The sequence below is a fragment of the Nomascus leucogenys genome, chromosome 17 (assembly GCF_006542625.1).
Source record: "Nomascus leucogenys isolate Asia chromosome 17, Asia_NLE_v1, whole genome shotgun sequence".
Lineage (NCBI taxonomy): Eukaryota > Metazoa > Chordata > Mammalia > Primates > Hylobatidae > Nomascus > Nomascus leucogenys.
In genome coordinates, this window is record NC_044397.1 from 57,702,213 (window position 1) to 57,721,731 (window position 19,519).

The following is a 19,519-nucleotide window of genomic DNA, read 5'->3' on the forward strand; positions in this document are numbered from 1 at the left end:
AGGAATTCCTGGGTCCCCCAAATAGGTCTTAGGTCTTTTAAAAAGTCCCCTCTGTCAGAATTCTTCTGCACCTTTTTTCTAGGCCTGTTAAATTTCTATATATAATGTAGGAACTGGTCAAACTATAACCCCAAGCCTTGACAGTCCATTGCCGAGTTTGTATTTCACTCCCTGGGCTCCCTGTGGTCCGGAGCCTGGCCCCTTTGTGAGCACTTGTCACAGTTTTAGTCATCCAGAAGATGCTGTGTGTGTGTGAAGAAGCAGCTCTGTAACCCACATGTCCAAGATGACCCTCTTCTGACATGTTCCCTCACAGTTGCGGTTTCCACTGAAATCACAGATGGCGAAGGCTCCAAGATCCAGCCGTGCACTGTGGTGGTGACTGTGCTGCCCCGCTACCATGGAAATGACTGTCTGGGCGAGGACCTGTGAGTAACACAATGCCACACAGACATCCTAGCCATTGTTTGTATTTCTTCCAGAGCTGGCTCTCCCCCAAGTTGTTAACAAGCGTCAAAAACGTGTCAGGAACTCATCTTCTCAAGATGGAGCAAATAAAAAAGTCCGGGTGCTATCACTGCAATCCTGCTAACTCATATTTGCATGGCATTCGTGGAGGTGCTTCAGAGCCTATAAAGCCACTTTCTTCTTCTTTTTTTTTGTTTTTTTGAGACAGAGTCTCCCTCTGTCGCCCAGGCTGGAGAGTGCAGTGGTGCAATCTTGGCCCACTGCGACCCCCACCTCCTGTGTTCAAGTGATTCTCGTGCCTCAGCCTCCTGAGTAGCTGGGATTACAGGTGCGCACCACCATGCCTGACTAATTTTTGCATTTTTAGTAGAGATGGGGTTTCACCATGTTGGTAAGGCTGGTCTCGAACTCCTGACCTCGTGATCCACCCGCCTCAGCCTCCCAAAATGCTGGGATTACAGGTGTGAGCCACCGTGCCCAGCCTCACTTTCTTCTTTTTTAAAAACAGTTTTTAAAGATATCATTTACATTCCACATCATTCATCCATTTAAAATATGCAACTCCTTGGTTTTAATAATTTATTGAATTATACAACCTTCACCATAAGCTAGTTTTAGACAATTTTTCATCATCTGGTGAAAACCTTGACTTATTAGCAGTCACTCCCTTTACCCACCACCCAGCTTCCTCCCACTGGCCCCAGACAACCACAAATCTATTTCATATCTACAGGTTTGCTGATTCTGAAAATTTCATATAAATGAGATAATGTAACATATGATCTTAAGTAACTGTCTTTTTTCACTTAGCATATGAATATTTTTGAGTTTCATCTATGTAGTAAAATATATCAGTACTTCATTCTTTTTTGTTGCTGAATATTTTATTGTATGAACATATCATATTTTATTTATTCGTTAATTAGTTGATGAATGTGTGGGTTGTTTCCACTTTTTGGCTATAATGAATCACACTGCTATGAACATTTATGTGCAGGTTTTTGTGTGAGTGTGTGGTTTCATTTTCCTTGGGTAGGTAACTAGGAGTAAACACAGTGTCCTATGGTAACTACCAAACTGTTTTCCGTAGTGGCTGCACCATTTTATATTCCCGCTAACGAGGTGTGAGGGTTCCGGTTTCTTGATATCCTAACCAACACTGGTTATTGTCTTTTTGTTCACAGCTATTCTAGTTAGTATGAAGTGGTATCTCATTAAGGTTTGGACTTGCGTTTCTCTAACAATTGATGAGGTTGAGCATCTTTTCCTGTGCTTTGTGTATCTTCCTTGAAGAAATATCTACTTAGTACTTTACCCACTTTTATGTAGGTTATCTGTATTTTTATAATGGATAACCTAATTAAAAGGTTTGTTTCTTGATTCTCAATTCTATTCCATTAGTCTAAATGTCTCTCCTCATACCAGTACTATGCTGCCTTGATTATTATAGTTTAGTAGTAAATTTTGAAACTGAAAAGCCTGAGCCCACTAACTTTGTTCTTTTTACAAGGTTGGGTCTTTCAGGTCTTTCGCATTTCCATATGAGTTTTAGAATAAGCCTGTCAATTTCTGCGAAAACAAAGCAGCACAGGCATGGCACAATGGCTTTGGTGCCGGCCAGCCTCTCCGGCCTTGCTCTGGCTGGGGCAGACTGGGGCTCCAGACTCCTGCTGCAGGGGGTAGAAAAACAAAACAAAACAAAACAAAAGCTAACTGGGATTTTCATAGGGATTTGTCAAGTCTGTACATCAGTTTGGGGAGTATCTTGTATCCTATAACCCTGCTGAACATGTTTGTTAGTATTAATAGTTTTTTACCGAATTCCTTGAGATTTTCTCTATATAAGATCATGTCATCTGTCACTAGAGATAGCTTTGCTTCTTTCTTTCTAATCTGGATGCCTTCCATTTCTTTTTCTTGCCTAATTCTCTTGACTAGAACCTCCATTCAATGCCGAACAGAAGTGGCAAGCATGGAAATCCTGGTCTTCTCAGTTTTAAGGAGGAAGCATTCAGTCTTTCACCACTTCATATTAATATTAGCTAGAGGTCTTTCATAGACAACTGTTATCAGATTGAGGATGTTCTCTTCTATTCCTAGTTTGTCGTGTGTGTATTTCATTATAAAAAAGTATTGGATTTTGTTAATTGCTTTTTCTAGGTCTATGGAGACGATTATATGTTTTTTGTCCCTCAGTCCGTTAATTTGTTACAGTTTGCATGTTTGTGTCCTCTCTAAAATTCCTGTTGAAACTTTATCCCCAATGCAACAGTAGTAAGAGGTGGTGCCTGTAGGAGGTGATTAGGCCATAAAGGTTCGGCTCTCATAAATGAAATTAGTCACCTTATAAAATGGCTGGAGGGAACTAGATAGGCCCCCTTTTGTCGTTCTGTCCCTTCTGTCATGTGAGGTCACAGTTTTCTTCCCCTCTGGAGGAGGCAGCAACAGGTGCCACCTTGGAAGCAGAGAGCAGCCTCACCAGACACTGAACATATTAGTGTCTTGATCTTAGACTTCCCAGTCTCCAAAACTGTGAAAATAAATTTCTGTTCTTTATACATTACCCAGTCTCAGGTATTTTATTATAACAGCACAAACAAACTAAGACACAAGTTATATAAAAGTGATTGATTTTCAGATGTTGAATCACTCTTACAGTCTGGGAATAAATTCCATTTGGTCATGATGTATACATCTTTTTCTGTGTGCTGGATTTGATTTCCAGTACTTTACTGAGGATTTTTGTGTCTATGTTCCTAACAGGTATTGGCCTGCAGTTTTCTTTCTTTTCCTGTGTTGTCTTTGTCTGGTTTTGGTATCAGAATAATACTGGCCCCAATCAATTTGGAAGTATTCCTTTCTTTTTTTTTTTTTTTTTTTTTTGAGACAAGGTCTCCATTTGTTGTCTAGGTTGGAGTACAGTGGCACGATCATGGCTCACTGCACCTTGACCTCCTAGGCTCAAGCTATCCTTCCACCTCAGCCTCCCAAGTAGCTGGGATTATAGGCACATGCCACCATGCCTGGCTAATTTCATCATGTTGCCCAGGCTGGTCTTGAACTCCTGGGCTCAAGCAATCCTCCCACCTTGGCCTCCCAAAGTGCTGGGATAACAAGCGTGTGCCACCACACCTAGCTTCCTTTGCATTCAAATATTTGGAAGATTTTGTGAAGGATGGCTAGTGATTCTTCTATAAACATTTACCAGCAAAGTTATTTGGACCTGGCATTTTCTTTGTGGAAATTTTGAAATGACTAATTCAGTATCTTTACTATTCAGATTTCTATTTCTTCTTGAGTCAGTTTCAGTAGTTTGTTTCTTTCTAGGAATTTTCCATTTCATCTACATTCTCTATTTTTTTTGGCATACAGTTTTGTATGGTGTTCTCTTATAATCCTTTTTATTTCTATATGGTCAGTAGAGATATCAATTTCATTCCTGATTTTAGTAATTTAAGTCATCTCTTTTTCCCTCTCTTATTTTTTTGTCTGTCAGTCTAGCTAAAGATTTGTCATTTTGTTGATGTTTTCAAAAAACCAGCTTTTGGCTTCATTGACTTTTATTGTTGTTGTTTTCCTATTCTCTATTTCATTCAGTTCTACACTAATTTTTATTCTTCCCCCCCACCCTTGTGCTTGCTCTGGTTTACTTTGCTCTTCTTTTTTTTGTTTGTTTCTTAAAGTGAAAAATTAGATTATTGATTTGGCATCTTTATAGCCATTTTTAGCTTTAAATTCCCTTCAAGCACTGATTTAGCTGCATCCAATGTGTTTTAGAATGTTGTTTTCGTTTATTAATCTCAAAGCATTTTGTAATTCTTATTGCAATTTCTTCTTTGAACCATTGATTATAGTATTTAGGAGTATGTTTTTTACTTTTTCACATATTTGTAATTTTCCAAATTTCTTTTGTCATTGATTTCTAATTATTTAATTCCATCATGGTCAGAGGATATACTCTGTATAATGGCGGTAGTTTAAAATTTATTGAGTTTTGTTTGTGGCCTACTATATGGTGTATTCTAGAAAATGTCCCATGTGCACTTGAAAAGAATATGTATCTGATTTTGTTGGCTAAAATGTTCAATGGTTATCTGTTAGGTCTAATTGATTTATATTATTGTTTGAGCCTTATGTATCCTTGTTGATTTTCTGCGTAGTGGTTCTATCCATTATTGACAGTATTATTGTTTTGAGTTTTCTGTCTGTCCCTTCAGTTCTGTCCATTATTGCTCATGTATATGGACCCTGTTGTTAGGTCCCTATATGTTTACAACTTTCTAATCTTTCTGATGAATTTACCTATATTATCATTAGAAAATGTCCCTCTTTATTGCTACTATCTGTTTTTGTCTAATTCCTTTTTTGTCTGATACAAACATAACCACTCTACATGCCTTGCTGTTACTGTTTGCATGTCTCTTTCCATCCTTTTACTTACAACCTAATTTTATCCTTGAACCTAGTCTCCAGTAGACAGCATATAGTTGAATCTTGGTTTTGTATATAGTCTTACAATCTCTGCCTTTTGGTTGGATCATGTAATCTATTCACATTTAATATTATTATTGATATGGTTGGATGGATTTACGTATACCATTTTGCTTATTTTTTACATGTCTCATTATTACTTTGTTCCTCTGTTTCTTCTTTACTGCCTCCTTTTATGTTAAGTATTTTCTAGTATATCATTTTCACTCCTTTAATGATTATTATGTATTTTTAGATATTTTCTTAGTTGTTGCACTAAGGCTTACAATATACACCTTAAATTACTAGAAACTACTTCAAATTTACATTAATTTCAGCAAGATGTAGAAAATTTACTCCTCTATAGATCCATTTCCTCTTCCCTTTTTGTGTTATGGTTATTATGTATGTTACATCTATCAGTGTTACAAACCCAACAGTCCAATGTTATAATTATTGTTTTATAAAATTTTCTGTCTTTTTATTTTTTCTTAAGACAGAGTCTTGCTCTGTTGCCCAGGCTGGAGTGCAGTGCCGTGATCTCAGCTCACTGCAACCTCCGCCTCCTGGGTTCAAGTGATTCTACTGCCTCAGCCTCTGAAGTAGCTGGTATTACAGGCATGTGCCACCATGCCTGGCTAATTTTGTATTTTTAGTAGAGATGGGATTTCTCCATGTTGGTCAGGCTGGTCTCGAAGTCCCGACCTCAGGTGATCCACCCACCTCAGCCTCCCAAAGTGCTGGGATTACAGGCGTGAACCACTACGCCTGCCAGTTTTCTGTCTTTTAAAGAAACTGGAGAAGAGAGCACAAATATATTTTTAGAAATTGCTTTTAATGTATGTTAATCTTATTTAGTATTTTTGTTTGTTTTCATATCTTCCTGTGGCTTTAAGTTACCATCTAGTGTCATTTCTTTATTCTTATATAGTTTTATTCCCACCTCCCTTGTGTTTTTTTGTTGTTGTTTTTTGTTTTGTTTCGTTTTGTTTTGTCTTGAGATGGGGTCTCACCCTGTCACCCAGGCTGCAGTGCAATGGCAAGATCTTGGCTCACTGCAACCTCTGCCTCCTGGATTCAAGTGATTCTCTTGCCTCAGCCTCCCAAGTAGCTGGGATTACAGGCACACACCACCACGCCCAGCTAATTTTTTGTATTTTTAGTAGAGATGGGGTTTCACCATGTTGGCCAGGCTGGTCTTGAACTCTTGACCTCAGGTGATCTACCCACCTTGGCCTCCCAAAGTGCTGGGATTACAGGCATGAGCCACCATGCCTAGACTTTGTGTTCTTGTTATATTTCTGTGTGTTATGGGCCCAACAGTACAGCTCTGTAGAAATGTCTTTATGCAATGGCTTTTTAAATAAGAAGAGAGAGAAAAAGGTAATTCACGAACTTAATTGTTCAACATTTCTCTGAGTTGCCATTCATTTTCTTCCTACTTTTTTCTTCCTGTTATTTATAATCTCTATTGCTCTGTCTTCAAGTTTCTAGATTCTTTCTTTTCTCAAATTTACTTTTGAACATCTCTTTTGTTATAATTATTATACATGTAACTTCAGAATTTCCATTTGGTTCTCTCCATAACTTATAAATTTATAGCTTCTATCTCTTTATTGATAGTCTCTATTTGACTAATCATTGTTCTAACTTCCTTTGATTTTTAAAAATATGGTTTCCTTTCATTCTTTGAATCATGTTTATAATAGCTGTTTCAAAGTCCTTGCTAATTCCAACATTTGAGTCTCCTCATAGGCAGTTTCTATTGCCTGCTTATTTTTCTCATGTTTGGGTCACACTTAATGTTTCTTTGGATGTCTCATAATTTGTAACTGGATATTTTAGATAATATATTGCAGCCACTCTGGATATTGGCCTACCTCCTTTTCCTGGGCTTGTTTTCATTGTTTTTGTTTGTTAGGTCATTTGTTTTTATGTTTATTAGTTTGGCAAGACGAATTCTGTAAAGTATATTTCCCCTCGTTGTGCAGCCAGTGATGTTTCTGCTCAGATTTATTTGTTCTTTTTATCTTTAGCTTGGCTTCCTAGGGTCTTAGTCTCCATAAATCACTTATTGGTCAAGGGTGAGCTTAAGCGTATGTGTATAGAGCTCATGATGCATTTTCTAATCAATTAGAACATGATTTCTAATTAATTTACTTCTTGCAATGACCCACTGCAGTGTGTCCAGATGAAAATTTCTATTTTATACATTTGGAAACTGAGGCTCATTTATTAAACAATACTCTTGTGCTCATAGAGCAAATAAATTGCAGAACAAGGGCTGGAACTGGCCTTTGACCACATGTATAGCCCTCTTTTCACAATATTGTGTTATCTTTTCCAGTGCAAGTAAGTATGCTGTTTGTAAATAAGTAAATAAGTGCGCAATTCTTGAAACCCGGAGTCATAAACTCCGGCCAGCTGTAGCGTCGTGGTATCTCTGTCTGGCTCTGGAATACATTCCTTCATTTGCCATGATGCTTCTATATTAGTATCTGGTTTCTTGTGCCTTTTTTAGTTCTGATAAAAGGAGTTTTTGTAAAATTTTATATTATGACTTACAGCATGTTTTTAGAGTTTCCGTTGCACAGACCAATTCTCCTTTGTATCATTGTTTTTCTACCCTGCCCTGTCCAACAGGTATTTTTGCAACAAATCCCATCCCACTCTTGGTAGGCAGGGTGAAAAGTTTTCCTGTGTGTTGGAACAGTAATGATAACTCTTGTGTTTTCTTCAGGTATAATTCCAGCCTGAAAAACCTTTCTACCCTCCAGCTGATGGGGAGTTACACAGAAATCAGGAACTACATCACTGTGATCACCAGAATCCTGAGTCGTTTGTCTAAGGAGGACAAAACTGCCTCCTGCAACCAATGGTCACGAATACAGGATGCATTAATTTCTTCAGTATGCAAATTAGCTTTTGTAGATCAGGTATGGCCCAGAGGAGGGTGAGCTTAGTGTCTGTAAACCTTTATCAAGTGGCAGGGCTCATGACTGGCTGGCTCACTAGCAAGTGGTCATGCTTATGAAACACAGGCAAGAAATGAGACCAAGAGGGCCAGCCAGCTCAGCTCCCATACATGGCTGGGGTCTCTCTAGTCAGCTCATATGTATCACAAATGAATGCTGCTGGTTTATAAAAGAAAGACTGACCAAGTCAATCATTGTTACAGATAATTTTGCTGAAGTTTGTGTAAGTAAAACTTATGTAAAACAGTCTGATTTTATCTTGGAGAGTTAAGTTCATGATTTTGTGTAACTTCTGAAGAAATTACCATGTATTTAAATGTGACTGTCCTTGCTCACAGCATTTCTGCAACTGCTATCTTATAAATGTCAAAAGAGAATATTCACATCTATAAATAATATCTTATTTCATTACAATTATAAGATACTTCACTTGATGTAATTTTTTTCCCATTCTTCCTGACTCTTTTTAAAAATGTTGCTTAGCTCTGGCCGGGTGCAGTGGCTCAAGCCTGTAATCTCAGCACTTTGGGAGGCCAAGGCAGGCAGATCACGAGGTCAGGAGATCGTGACCGTCCTGGCTAACCACGGTGAAACCCGTCTCCACTAAAAATACAAAAAAAAAAAAAAAAATTAGCCAGGTGTGGTGGTGGGCGCATGTAGTCCCAGCTACTTGGGAGGCTGAGGCAGGAGAATGGTGTGAACCCAGGAGGCAAAGCTTGCAGTGAGCCGAGATCGCGCCACTGCACTTCAGCCTGGGCGACAGAGCACGACTCCGTCTCAAAAACATAAAATAAAATAAAATAAATAAAATAAATAAATAAATTGTTGCTTAGCTCTGCGCCCTTATGTCATCAGCCCTCGTGTCAGTTCCCTGATGGAGTCGTGCTGAGGATGTCTAGGGGGCACACAGGAGAGATGCTGGATTCCAAGGAAAACTGGAGACAACAGTAATGGTCTCTCTACAGAAGGTCTGGCCTCCAATTGGTCTTTTGGCCAAAAAGCAGGGGATCTGTCCTATTTCTACATAGGCAAGCTGTAACTTTAACCCAAACAAGCTAATTTCCCTCTCATTGCATTTTCTTTTTGTTTTATTGTTGTTTCTCCTGGTCAGGAAGAAATGATTGGTTCTGTTTTTATGTTGACGGACCTCGTGAGCTTCTCTAATAAGGTAAGTGCAATTTTTTCCCAAGAATATCTTCCTGCTATTTTATATAGTTTTGAGGGACATGATCAGTTCTTGAAAAACATACTGTCCAGAATCATAGTTTGACACTTAGGTTAGAAATGTGATTTTCCCTTAAGAATTCATCTGAATAGCAAAGCCCACCTCAGAAATTTTGAATATAGAAATTTGGAATCCAGGCCAGGCCCAGTGGCTCACACCTGTAATCCCAGCACTTTGGGAGGCCAAGGTGGGTGGATCACGAAGTCAGGAGTTCGAGACCAGCCTGACCAACATGGTGAAACCCTGTCTCCACTAAAAATATAAAAATTAGCCGGGCATGGTGGCGGGCACCTGTAATCCCAGCTACTCAGGAGGAGTACTCTACTGAGACAGGAGAATCGCTTGAACCCAGGAGGCGGAGGTTGCAGTGAGCCGAGATCCCGCCGCTACACTCCAGTCTGGGTGACAAAGTGAGACTCCATCAAAAAAAGGAAAGGAAAGGAAGGGAAGGGAAGGGAGGGGAGGGGAGGGGAGCAGAAGGGAGGGGAAGGGAAGGAGGGAGGGAGGAAGGTAGGAGGGAAAGAAAGAAAAGAAAGAAAAAGAAAAAGAAGGAAGGAAGGAAGAAATTTGGAATCCCAAAGTAGAAATGGATGAGAACACGTACTATCCATGCTATGAATAATTTTGGCGAGGGGCCTGTTCTTTATTGGTAACACATGGCATTGGGTTTTTCCTTTGTCACACCTTCTTTTCTTCTTGAGTCTGTGGCACACTTTCCTCCCCGTCGGCTGATGTTCCCCCTGCATTGCTGCTTGAGAGATGAGAGGAGCACGCGTCATTCTCTCATCCACCTCCAGTCTGTGAATCTAACTATGGCCACGCTCTGTCACCATAGAAGGAATCTCCAGCCCCTGCATGGGCTTCTCCCTTTATTTGTGTGGAACTCTCCTCCAGGCTCCCCTCGTTGCCCCTTATCTCAGTCTGAGTGACGGGTGCCCCAGTGTTGGACAATGCCTAGCTTGCGTGGGTGCAGGCAGCACAGTCCTGCTCCTGCCCATCTTGCCTTCTCCAGAGTTTGCCTCTTTTCATTTTCCACTCTTTGCTGCTGCTTCCACTTCTCTCTTCTGAATGATCCTCCACATGCTTAGAATCTCACTTATTTTTAAAAAAAATCTCTCCAGTGAAATCAAACCTGCTTCCAGCTTCCACCTAATTTTCATGTTCCTCTTCACAGCAGAGCATTTAAAAAGTGAGTTCTGAGCCTGCTGTGGGCTATACTTGCTGCTTCTTGTTTGTGTGTGTGTGTGTGTGTGTGTGTGTGTGTGTGTGTGTGTGTGTGTGTTTAACAGACAAGGTCTCACTGTGTTGCTCAGGCTGCCTCAAACTCCTGGACTCAAGCCATCCTCCCACCTCGGCCTTCTGAGTAGCTGGGACCACAGATGCACGTCACCACACCTGGCTTCTCATGCATTTTAGACCATCAAACTTTGGCTTCCATCTCCATCCACACTGCCGCTGCTCCTGTCAAAGTCACAGCAGATCTCTATCTGGCCAAATCCACTGGACACCCTCTGCTCCCCATTCTCTCCCTGCCGGGGACCTTCTGTGGGGCTCACCCTGCTTTGGGGGACATGCTCTTCTCCAGGCTTCATGACACAGTTTCTCGGTTGGCCTTGTTGACTGACCCCTGTTGGCTCTTCCCATCTATAGTTATGTGGTCAGTATCTCAGAGCTTTGTCTTGGGCCTCCTAGATTCTCTGTCCACACCTCCTCCCTGTGTCATCTTATCCACTCCTTCCACTTTACATCCATCTCATAGGGACTCTGCAACCTACACCTCCAACTCAAAGCTGACTCAAGCTCCCCAGACAAGCACGTATAACTACATGCTCTTATTTCCACACGGGCCGAAACTGCACAGACCCAGCATGGCAGAGTGGGCTCCTCCCCCGACCCCTTCCAACCCCATATTCCTCCTACTTTCCTCAGCCCAGGACAGGGCAGCACCGTCCATGCAGAATCCCATGTTAAAGCCCAGGTGTCACCGGAGTCCTTTCTTCCCCTCATCCATTCACTTATAACCAAGTCTTATCTGTTCTTCCTCAAACACATAGCTAGAATCTTCCTACCTCTCCTGCCTCTACTGCCCCTCACCCAGATCCAAGCAAACGTCATTTCTCATCCAGGCTGGCAGTTTCTCTCACTGTCCTGTCCTCTATGCCTCCTCTCAGGCCACCTTAGAAAATATGCTACACACAGCAGTCGAGTCATTGTAAAAGCCTGAGTCAGTGAGTGCCACTCTCCTGCTCAACACTTCCCGTGGCTTCTCCTTGTGTGCTGAATAGAAGATAAACATCTTATGCACCCACAGTGTCTGGCTCCTTCTTTCCTTCTGTCCTCCTTTCCTGGCTTTTCTCCTACTTCCTAACCATCCTCCAGGGGTACTGCCTTGATCCTTTTCCCGCTGTGCCCTCCCCTTGGCTTTTCAAATAGCTGACCTTTCATTGACTCAGCACAAATGCTACTTACTTTCTTAGAGACGTTGTCCTAGACCCGCCGTCTGAAGGTAATTATCCTCTCTTCCTGTTACGGACTATCCCCTTCAATATTTTCACAACAGCAACTATCTCATTTATTTCTTTAATGCTGCTCTTTCCCCACTGGAATGTCGACTCCCTGATACCAGGGATCTTCCTCTTCACCACAGAAATACCATAGGTGTAATGCATGGTTTTATTCCCACCTCCCTTATTTGTGTTTTTTGTTGTTGTTTTTTGTTTTGTTTTGTTTTGTCTTGAGACGGGGTCTCACCCTGTCACCCAGGCTGGAGTGTAGTGGCACGATCTCGGCTCACTGCAAGCTCTGCCTCCTGGGTTCATGCCATTCTCCTGCCTCAGCCTCCCCAGCAGCTGAGACTACAGGCGCACACCGCCACGCCAGGCTAATTTTTGTATTTTTAGTAGAGACGGGGTTTCACTGTGTTAGCCAGGATGGTCTCAATCTCCTGACCTTGTGATCCACCCGCCTCGGCCTCCCAAAGTGCTGGGATTACAGGCTTGAGCCACCGCGCCTGGCCCCAATTGTTCTTTGTATCATACCAGAACTTCACTCATTTCCACTTGACTCTCTGCACCTCATTGTGCACACAACCCAACGTAGGCATCTTCCCTGTGTGGGCTTTTGGGATACCCCTTATGTCCTTGAAATGGTATGTTTTCCTATAACTGGAGCAGGTTACTTCTTCCCCTGGAAAAATATTACTTTCTCCTCAAGGGTAGATTCAAATGCCACCTTCTCCGTGAAATCTTCACAAAGGTCTGAAGGCAGAGTTCATTTTGTTCGAGACAAATTTGTACGTGACTTTGTTTTTAACACTTCAACACCTTTGATTTGTAATTTCTTTTTGTGCATCTGTCTTCCAACTTTAGACTACTCAGCCTCTTAAGACACAAACTGTATTAGTTAAAATAACGTTAGCTGCTATAACAGATAACCCTGAAATCCCAGAAGCTGAATACAACAGATGTTTTTTCTTCATTCGCACACATTCCGTAGCAGGTGTTCAGTGGGTGGTCTCCCTCGTGGTGACTCAGGGACTCTGGCCCCGTCCGTCTTGTGCCCCGACTACCTCCACTCTGTGGCTTCCTAAGTCAGGGGAATAGCACATGGAGTAGGTATGCTGCCTGTCGGTCATGTGGCCCTGCAGGTGCACACCTCGCTGCACTCACCTTCCCCTGGTGAGCATCACATGGGCTCACCTGGACTCGAGGGACCTGGGAAATGGAATTACTTCCCAGCGATGACCCTACATGAGGCTCCAGAGCATGAATCTGGTAGAGATCAAATCATTCCTGCCATTGTCCCTCTCTTGTGCATCTCTGAACCCCAGGGTCTGCCACAGTTCTTAGTTCAGAGTGGGAAATGAAAATGAACATGGTTGTCCTCTTAAAGTGACCATTCTGATATTTTTGGTCAAAAAAGTGGTCATTGTGAAAGTGGGCATAATATATTCTTTAAAGCACTTGTTTAATTTTAGAGACTATTCTTTCATTTTAAGTCCCAATATCCATGGTAAGCTACCTCATGAAAAGGGCCTTTAATAGTAGTTTAAATGCATTTCCAAATTAGTTTAATCTTATTGTGGTGAAAGAACTAGATTTTAAAAGGTGTATCTAAGCCATTAGATGTGGTTAAATAAGCCTGGTCAATAGAAAACAGAATCTCAATTTCATTTCATGGACACATATTTATTTAGCAATTGCTAGGAGCTGCTAAAGTACAAAGAAGAAAAAGATTAGTCTGTGTCTTTTAAGCATTGATGAATGAAGTTGCAAACAGATATATTTCAATAAATATGCTTAGTCTTACGATCAGGAGAATGACAAAATTCTGCATAAACACAAGCAGTGATGCAGCTGCCTTTGTCTCATAGACATTTGAGGTGGGTTTTAAAAGATACGTAGTAAAGAATCATAGTTTTGTTAGATGTGATCATGGCATTGTGGGCATGTTTTTAGAAAGAATCCTCATCTATCAGCACTACACACTAAAGTGTTCATGGATAAAAATAATGTCTGAGATTCGCTTTTTGCTTTTAAATATTTTTTTAAAGTTAAGTAGAGAATAGAAGAAAAAATATTCCAGTGAATAATTGTTAAAGTTGGGTGATAGACATATTATACTACCATACTATTCTTTCTACTTTGTGTAGGTTTGAAAGGGGACTACATTAAGAGTTCAGAAAAATAGGCTGGGCGTGGTGGCTCACACCTGTACTCGGAGCACTTTGGGAAGCCGAGGCGGGTGGATCATGAGGTCAGGAGTTCAAGATCAGCCTGGCCAAGATGGTGAAACCCTGTCTCTACTAAACATACAAAAAACATTAGCTGGGTATGGTGGTGGGTGCCTGTAATCCCAGCTACTCGGGAGGCTGAGTCAGGGAATTGCTTAAACCCAGGAGATGGAGGATGCAGTGAGCCAAGCTTGTGCCACTGCACTCCAGCCTGGGCAATAGAGTCAAACTCCGTCTCAAAAAAAAAAAAAAAAAATGTATGTCTGTAGTCCCAGCACTTGGGAGGCTGAGGTGGGAGGATCATGTGAGCCCAGGAGTTCAAGTCTGCAGGGAGCTATGCTTGTGCCACTGCACTCCAGCTTGGGTGACAGAGTGAGACCCCATCTCTAAACAAAAAGAGAGAGAGGAAGAAAAAAGAAAAGAAAAAAAAAGGAAAAGAAACAGAGAGAGAGAAAAGTAGGATTGGATTCTGCCAGTCCAGATGAGGGTAAAGGTACTGCAGGTAGAGGAATCTGGAGGGCATCAAGAAAAAGCCTCGATTCTTTGGGCACAATAAGAGATTCAGCATGGCTTGAGAATAGAATGCACATAGGTAACGGGGAGGGAGAAGGCTGTGGGAGGAGGTGGGGGCCAATTTGTGAAGAGATTTGCAAAGCGATCGTTGGGGTTTAAAACAAGTAACATCTTTTTTTTTTTTTTTATTATACTTTAGGGTTTTAGGGTACATGTGCACAATGTGCAGGTTTGTTACATATGTATCCATGTGCCATGTTGATTTCCTGCACCCATTAACTCGTCATTTAGCATTAGGTGTATCTCCTAATGCTGTCCCTCCCCCCTCCCCCCACCCCACAACAGTCCCCGGAGTGTGATGTTCACCTTCCTGTGTCCATGAGTTCTCATTGTTCAATTCCCACCTATGAGAGAGAACATGCGGTGTTTGGTTTTTTGTCCTTGCGATAGTTTACTGAGAATGATGTTTTCCAGTTTCATCCATGTCCCTACAAAGGACACGAACTCATCATTTTTTATGGCTGCATAGTATTCCATGGTGTATAGGTGCCACATTTTCTTAATCCAGTCTATCGTTGTTGGACATTTGGGTTGGTTCCAAGTCTTTGCTATTGTGAATAGTGCCACAATAAACATACGTGTGCATGTGTCTTTATAGCAGCATGATTTATATTCCTTTGGGTATATACCCAGTAATGGGATGGCTGGGTCAAATGGTATTTCTAGTTCTAGATCCCTGAGGAATTGCCACATTGACTTCCACAATGGTTGAACTAGTTTACAGTCCCACCAACAGTGTAAAAGTGTTCCTGTTTCTCCACATCCTCTCTAGCACCTGTTGTTTCCTGATTTTTTAATGATGGCCATTCTAACTGGTGTGAGATGGTATCACACTGTGGTTTTGATTTGCATTTCTCTGATGGCCAGTGATGATGAGCATTTCTTCATGTGTTTTTTGGCTGCATAAATGTCTTCTTTTGAGAAGTGTCTGTTCATGTCCTTTGCCCACTTTTTGATGGGGTTGTTTGTTTTTTTCTTGTAAATTTGTGTGAGTTCATTGTAGATTCTGGATATTAGCCCTTTGTCAGATGAGTAGGTTGCAAAAATTTTCTCCCATTCTGTAGGTTGCCTGTTCACTCTGATGGTAGTTTCTTTTGCTGTGCAGAAGCTCTTTAGTTTAATGAGATCCCATTTGTCGATTTTGGCTTTTGTTGCCATTGCTTTTGGTATTTTAGACATGAAGTCCTTGCCCACGCCTATGTCCTGAATGGTATTGCCTAGGTTTTCTTGTAGGATTTTAATGGTTTTAGGTCTAATATATAAGTCTTTAATCCATCTTGAATTAATTTTTGTATAAGGTGTAAGGAAGGGATCCAGTTTCAGCTTTCTACATATGGCTAGCCAGTTTTCCCAGCACCATTTATTAAATAGGGAATCCTTTCCCCATTTCTTGTTTTTGTCAGGTTTGTCAAAGATCAGATAGTTGTAGCTATGCGGCATCATTTCTGAGGGCTCTGTTCTGTTCCATTGATCTATGTCTCTGTTGTGGTACCAGTACCATGCTGTTTTGGTTACTGTAGCCTTGTAGTATAGTTTAAAGTCAGGTAGCGTGATGCCTCCAGCTTTGTTCTTTTGGCTTAGGATTGACTTGGCGATGCGGGCTCTTTTTTGTTTCCATATGAACTTTAAAGTAGTTTTTTCCAATTCTGTGAAGAAAGTCATTGGTAGCTTGATGGGGATGGCATTGAATCTATAAATTACCTTGGGCAGTATGGCCATTTTCACGATATTGATTCTTCCAACCCATGAGCATGGAATGTTCTTCCACTTGTTTGTATCCTCTTTTATTTCATTGAGCAGTGGTTTGTAGTTCTCCTTGAAGAGGTCCTTCTCATCCCTTGTAAGTTGGATTCCTAGGTATTTTATTCTCTTTGAAGCAATTGTGAATGGGAGTTCACTCATGATTTGGCTCTCTGTTTGTCTGTTATTCGTGTACAAGAATGCTTGTGATTTTTGTACATTAATTTTGTATCCTGAGACTTCGCTGAAGTTGCTAATCAGCTTAAGGAGATTTTGGGCTGAGACAATGGGGTTTTCTAGATATACAATCATGTCATCTGCAAACAGGGACAATTTGACTTCCTCTTTTCCTAATTGAATACCTTTTATTTCCTTCTCCTGCCTGATTGCTCTGGCCAGAACTTCCAGCACTATGTTGAATAGGAGTGGTGAGAGAGGGCATCCCTGTCTTGTGCCAGTTTTCAGAGGGAATGCTTCCAGTTTTTGCCCATTCAGTATGATATTGGCTGTGGGTTTGTCGTAGATAGCTCTTATTATTTTGAGATATGTCCCATCAATACCTAATTTATTGAGAGTTTTTAGCATGAAGGGTTGTTGAATTTTGTCAAAGGCCTTTTCTGCATCTATTGAGATAATCATGTGGTTTTTGTCTTTGGTTCTGTTTATATGCTGGATTACATTTATTGATTTGCGTATGTTGAACCAGCCTTGCATCCCAGGGATGAAGCCCACTTGATCATGGTGGATAAGCTTTTTGATGTGCTGCTGGATTCGGTTTGCCAGTATTTTATTGAGGATTTTTGCATCAATGTTCATCAAGGATATTGGTCTGAAATTCTCTTTTTTGGTTATGTCTCTGCCAGGTTTTGGTGTCAGGACAATGCTGGCTTCATAAAATGTGTTAGGGAGGATTCCCTCTTTTTCTATCGATTGGAATAGTTTCAGAAGGAATGGTACCAGTTCCTCCTTGTACCTCTGGTAGAATTCAGCTGTGAATCCATCAGGTCCTGGACTCTTTTTGGTTGGTAAGCTATTGATTATTGCCACAATTTCAGAACCTGTTATTGGTCTATTCAGAGATTCAACTTCTTCCTGGTTTAGTCTTGGGAGGGTGTATTTGTCGAGGAATTTATCCATTTCTTCTAGATTTTCTAGTTTATTTGCATAGAGGTGTTTGTAGTATTCTCTGATGGTAGATTGTATTTCTGTGGGATCGGTGGTGATATCCCCTTTTTCGTTTTTTATTGCATCTATTTGATTCTTCTCTCTTTTCTTCTTTATTAGTCTTGCTAGCGGTCCATCAATTTTGTTGATCTTTTAAAAAAACCAGCTCCTGGATTCGTTAATTTTTTGAAGGTTTTTTTGTGTCTCTATTTCCTTCAGTTCTGCTCTGATTTTAGTTATTTCTAGCCTTCTGCTAGCTTTTGAATGTGTTTGCTCTTGCTTTTCTAGTTCTTTTAATTGTGATGTTAGGGAGTCAATTTTGGATCTTTCCTGCTTTCTCTTGTGGGCATTTAGTGCTATAAATTTCCCTCTACACACTGCTTTGAATGTGTCCCAGAGATTCTGGTATGTTGTGTCTTTGTTCTCGTTGGTTTCAAAGAACATCTTTATTTCTGCCTTCATTTCATTATGTACCCAATAGTCATTCAGGAGCAGGTTGTTCAGTTTCCATGTAGTAGAGCGGTTTTGAGTGAGTTTCTTAATCCTGAGTTCTAGTTTGATTGCACTGTGGTCTGAGAGACAGTTTGTTATAATTTCTGTTCTTTTACATTTGCTGAGGAGAGCTTTACTTCCAACTATGTGGTCAATTTTGGAATAGGTGTGGTGTGGTGCTGAAAAAAATGTATATTCTGTTGACTTGGGGTGGAGAGTTCTGTAGATGTCTATTAGGTCTGCTTGGTGCAGAGCTGAGTTCAATTCGTGGGTATCCTTGTTAACTTTCTGTCTCGTTGATCTGTCTAATGCTGACAGTGGGGTGTTAAAATCTCCCATTATTATTGTGTGGGAGTTTAAGTCCCTTTGTAGGTCACTCAGGACTTGCTTTATGAATCTGGGTGCTCCTGTGTTGGGTGCATATATATTTAGGATAGTTCGCTCTTCTTGTTGAATTGATCCCTTTACCATTATGTAATGGCCTTCTTTGTCTCTTTTGATCTTTGTTGGTTTAAAGTCTATTTTATCAGAGACTAGGATTGCAACCCCTGCCTTTTTTTGTTTTCCAGTTGCTTGATAGATCTTCCTCCATCCCATTATTTTGAGTCTATGTGTGTCTCTGCACGTGAGATGGGTTTCCTGAATACAGCACACTGATGGGTCCTGACTCCTTATCCAGTTTGCCAGTCTGTGTCTTTTGATTGGAGCATTTAGCCCATTTACATTTAACGTTACTATTGTTATGTGTGAATCTGATCCTGTCATTATGATGTTAGTTGGTTATTTTGCTCGTTAGTTGCTATAGTTTCTTCCTAGTCTCGATAGTCTTTACAATTTGGCATGTTTTTGCAGTGGCTGGTACCGGTTGTTCCTTTCCATGTTTAGTGCTTCCTTCAGGAGCTCTTTTAGGGCAGGCCTGGTGGTGACAAAATCACTCAGCGTTTGCTTGTCTGTAAAGTGTTTTATTTCTCCTTCACTTATGAAGCTTAGTTTGGCGGGATAGGAGATTCTGGGTTGAAAATTCTTTTCTTTAAGAATGTTGAATATCGGCCCCCACTCTCTTCTGGCTTGTAAAGTTTCTGCTGAGAGATCAGCTGTTAGTCTGATGGGTTTCCCTTTGTGGGTAACCCGACCTTTCTCTCTGGCTGCCCTTAACATTTTTTCTTTCATTTCAACTTTGGTGAATCTGACAATAATGTGTCTTGGAGTTGCCCTTCTTGAGGAGTATCTTTGTGGCGTTCTCTGTATTTCCTGAATCTGAATGCTGGCCTGCCTTGCTAGATTGGGGAAGTTCTCCTGGATAATATCTTGCAGAGTGTTTTCCAACTTGGTTCCATTCTCCCCATCATTTTCAGGTACACCAATCAGACGTAGGTTTGGTCTTTTCACATAGTCCCAAATTTCTTGGAGGCTTTGTTCATTTCTTTTTATCCTTTTTTCTCTAACCTTCCCTTCTCTCTTCATTTCATTCATTTCATCTTCCATCAGCGATACCCTTTCTTCCAGTTGATCGCATCTGCTACTGAGGCTTCTGCAATCTTCGCGTAGTTCTCGAAACTTGGCTTTCAGCTCCATCAGCTCCTTGAAGCCCTTCTCTCCATTGGTTATTCTAGTTATCCATTCTTCTAATTTTTTTTCAAAGTTTTTAACTTCTTTGCTGTTGTTTTGAATTTCCTCTCG

General features: G+C 40.9%; 1 protein-coding gene across 2 annotated transcripts in view; it reads left to right on the forward strand.

Moving 5' to 3' along the window:
* Window positions 1-19,519, forward strand: part of PKD1L1 (polycystin 1 like 1, transient receptor potential channel interacting) — a 183,584-nt gene that overhangs the window by 75,722 nt on the left and 88,343 nt on the right. For both annotated transcript variants that reach the window (XM_030796568.1, XM_030796567.1), the window contains exons 24-26: window positions 317-428; window positions 7,679-7,874; window positions 9,025-9,081. In XM_030796568.1, the coding sequence (XP_030652428.1) occupies window positions 317-428; window positions 7,679-7,874; window positions 9,025-9,081 (365 nt within the window). The remainder of the gene's footprint in view (window positions 1-316; window positions 429-7,678; window positions 7,875-9,024; window positions 9,082-19,519) is intronic.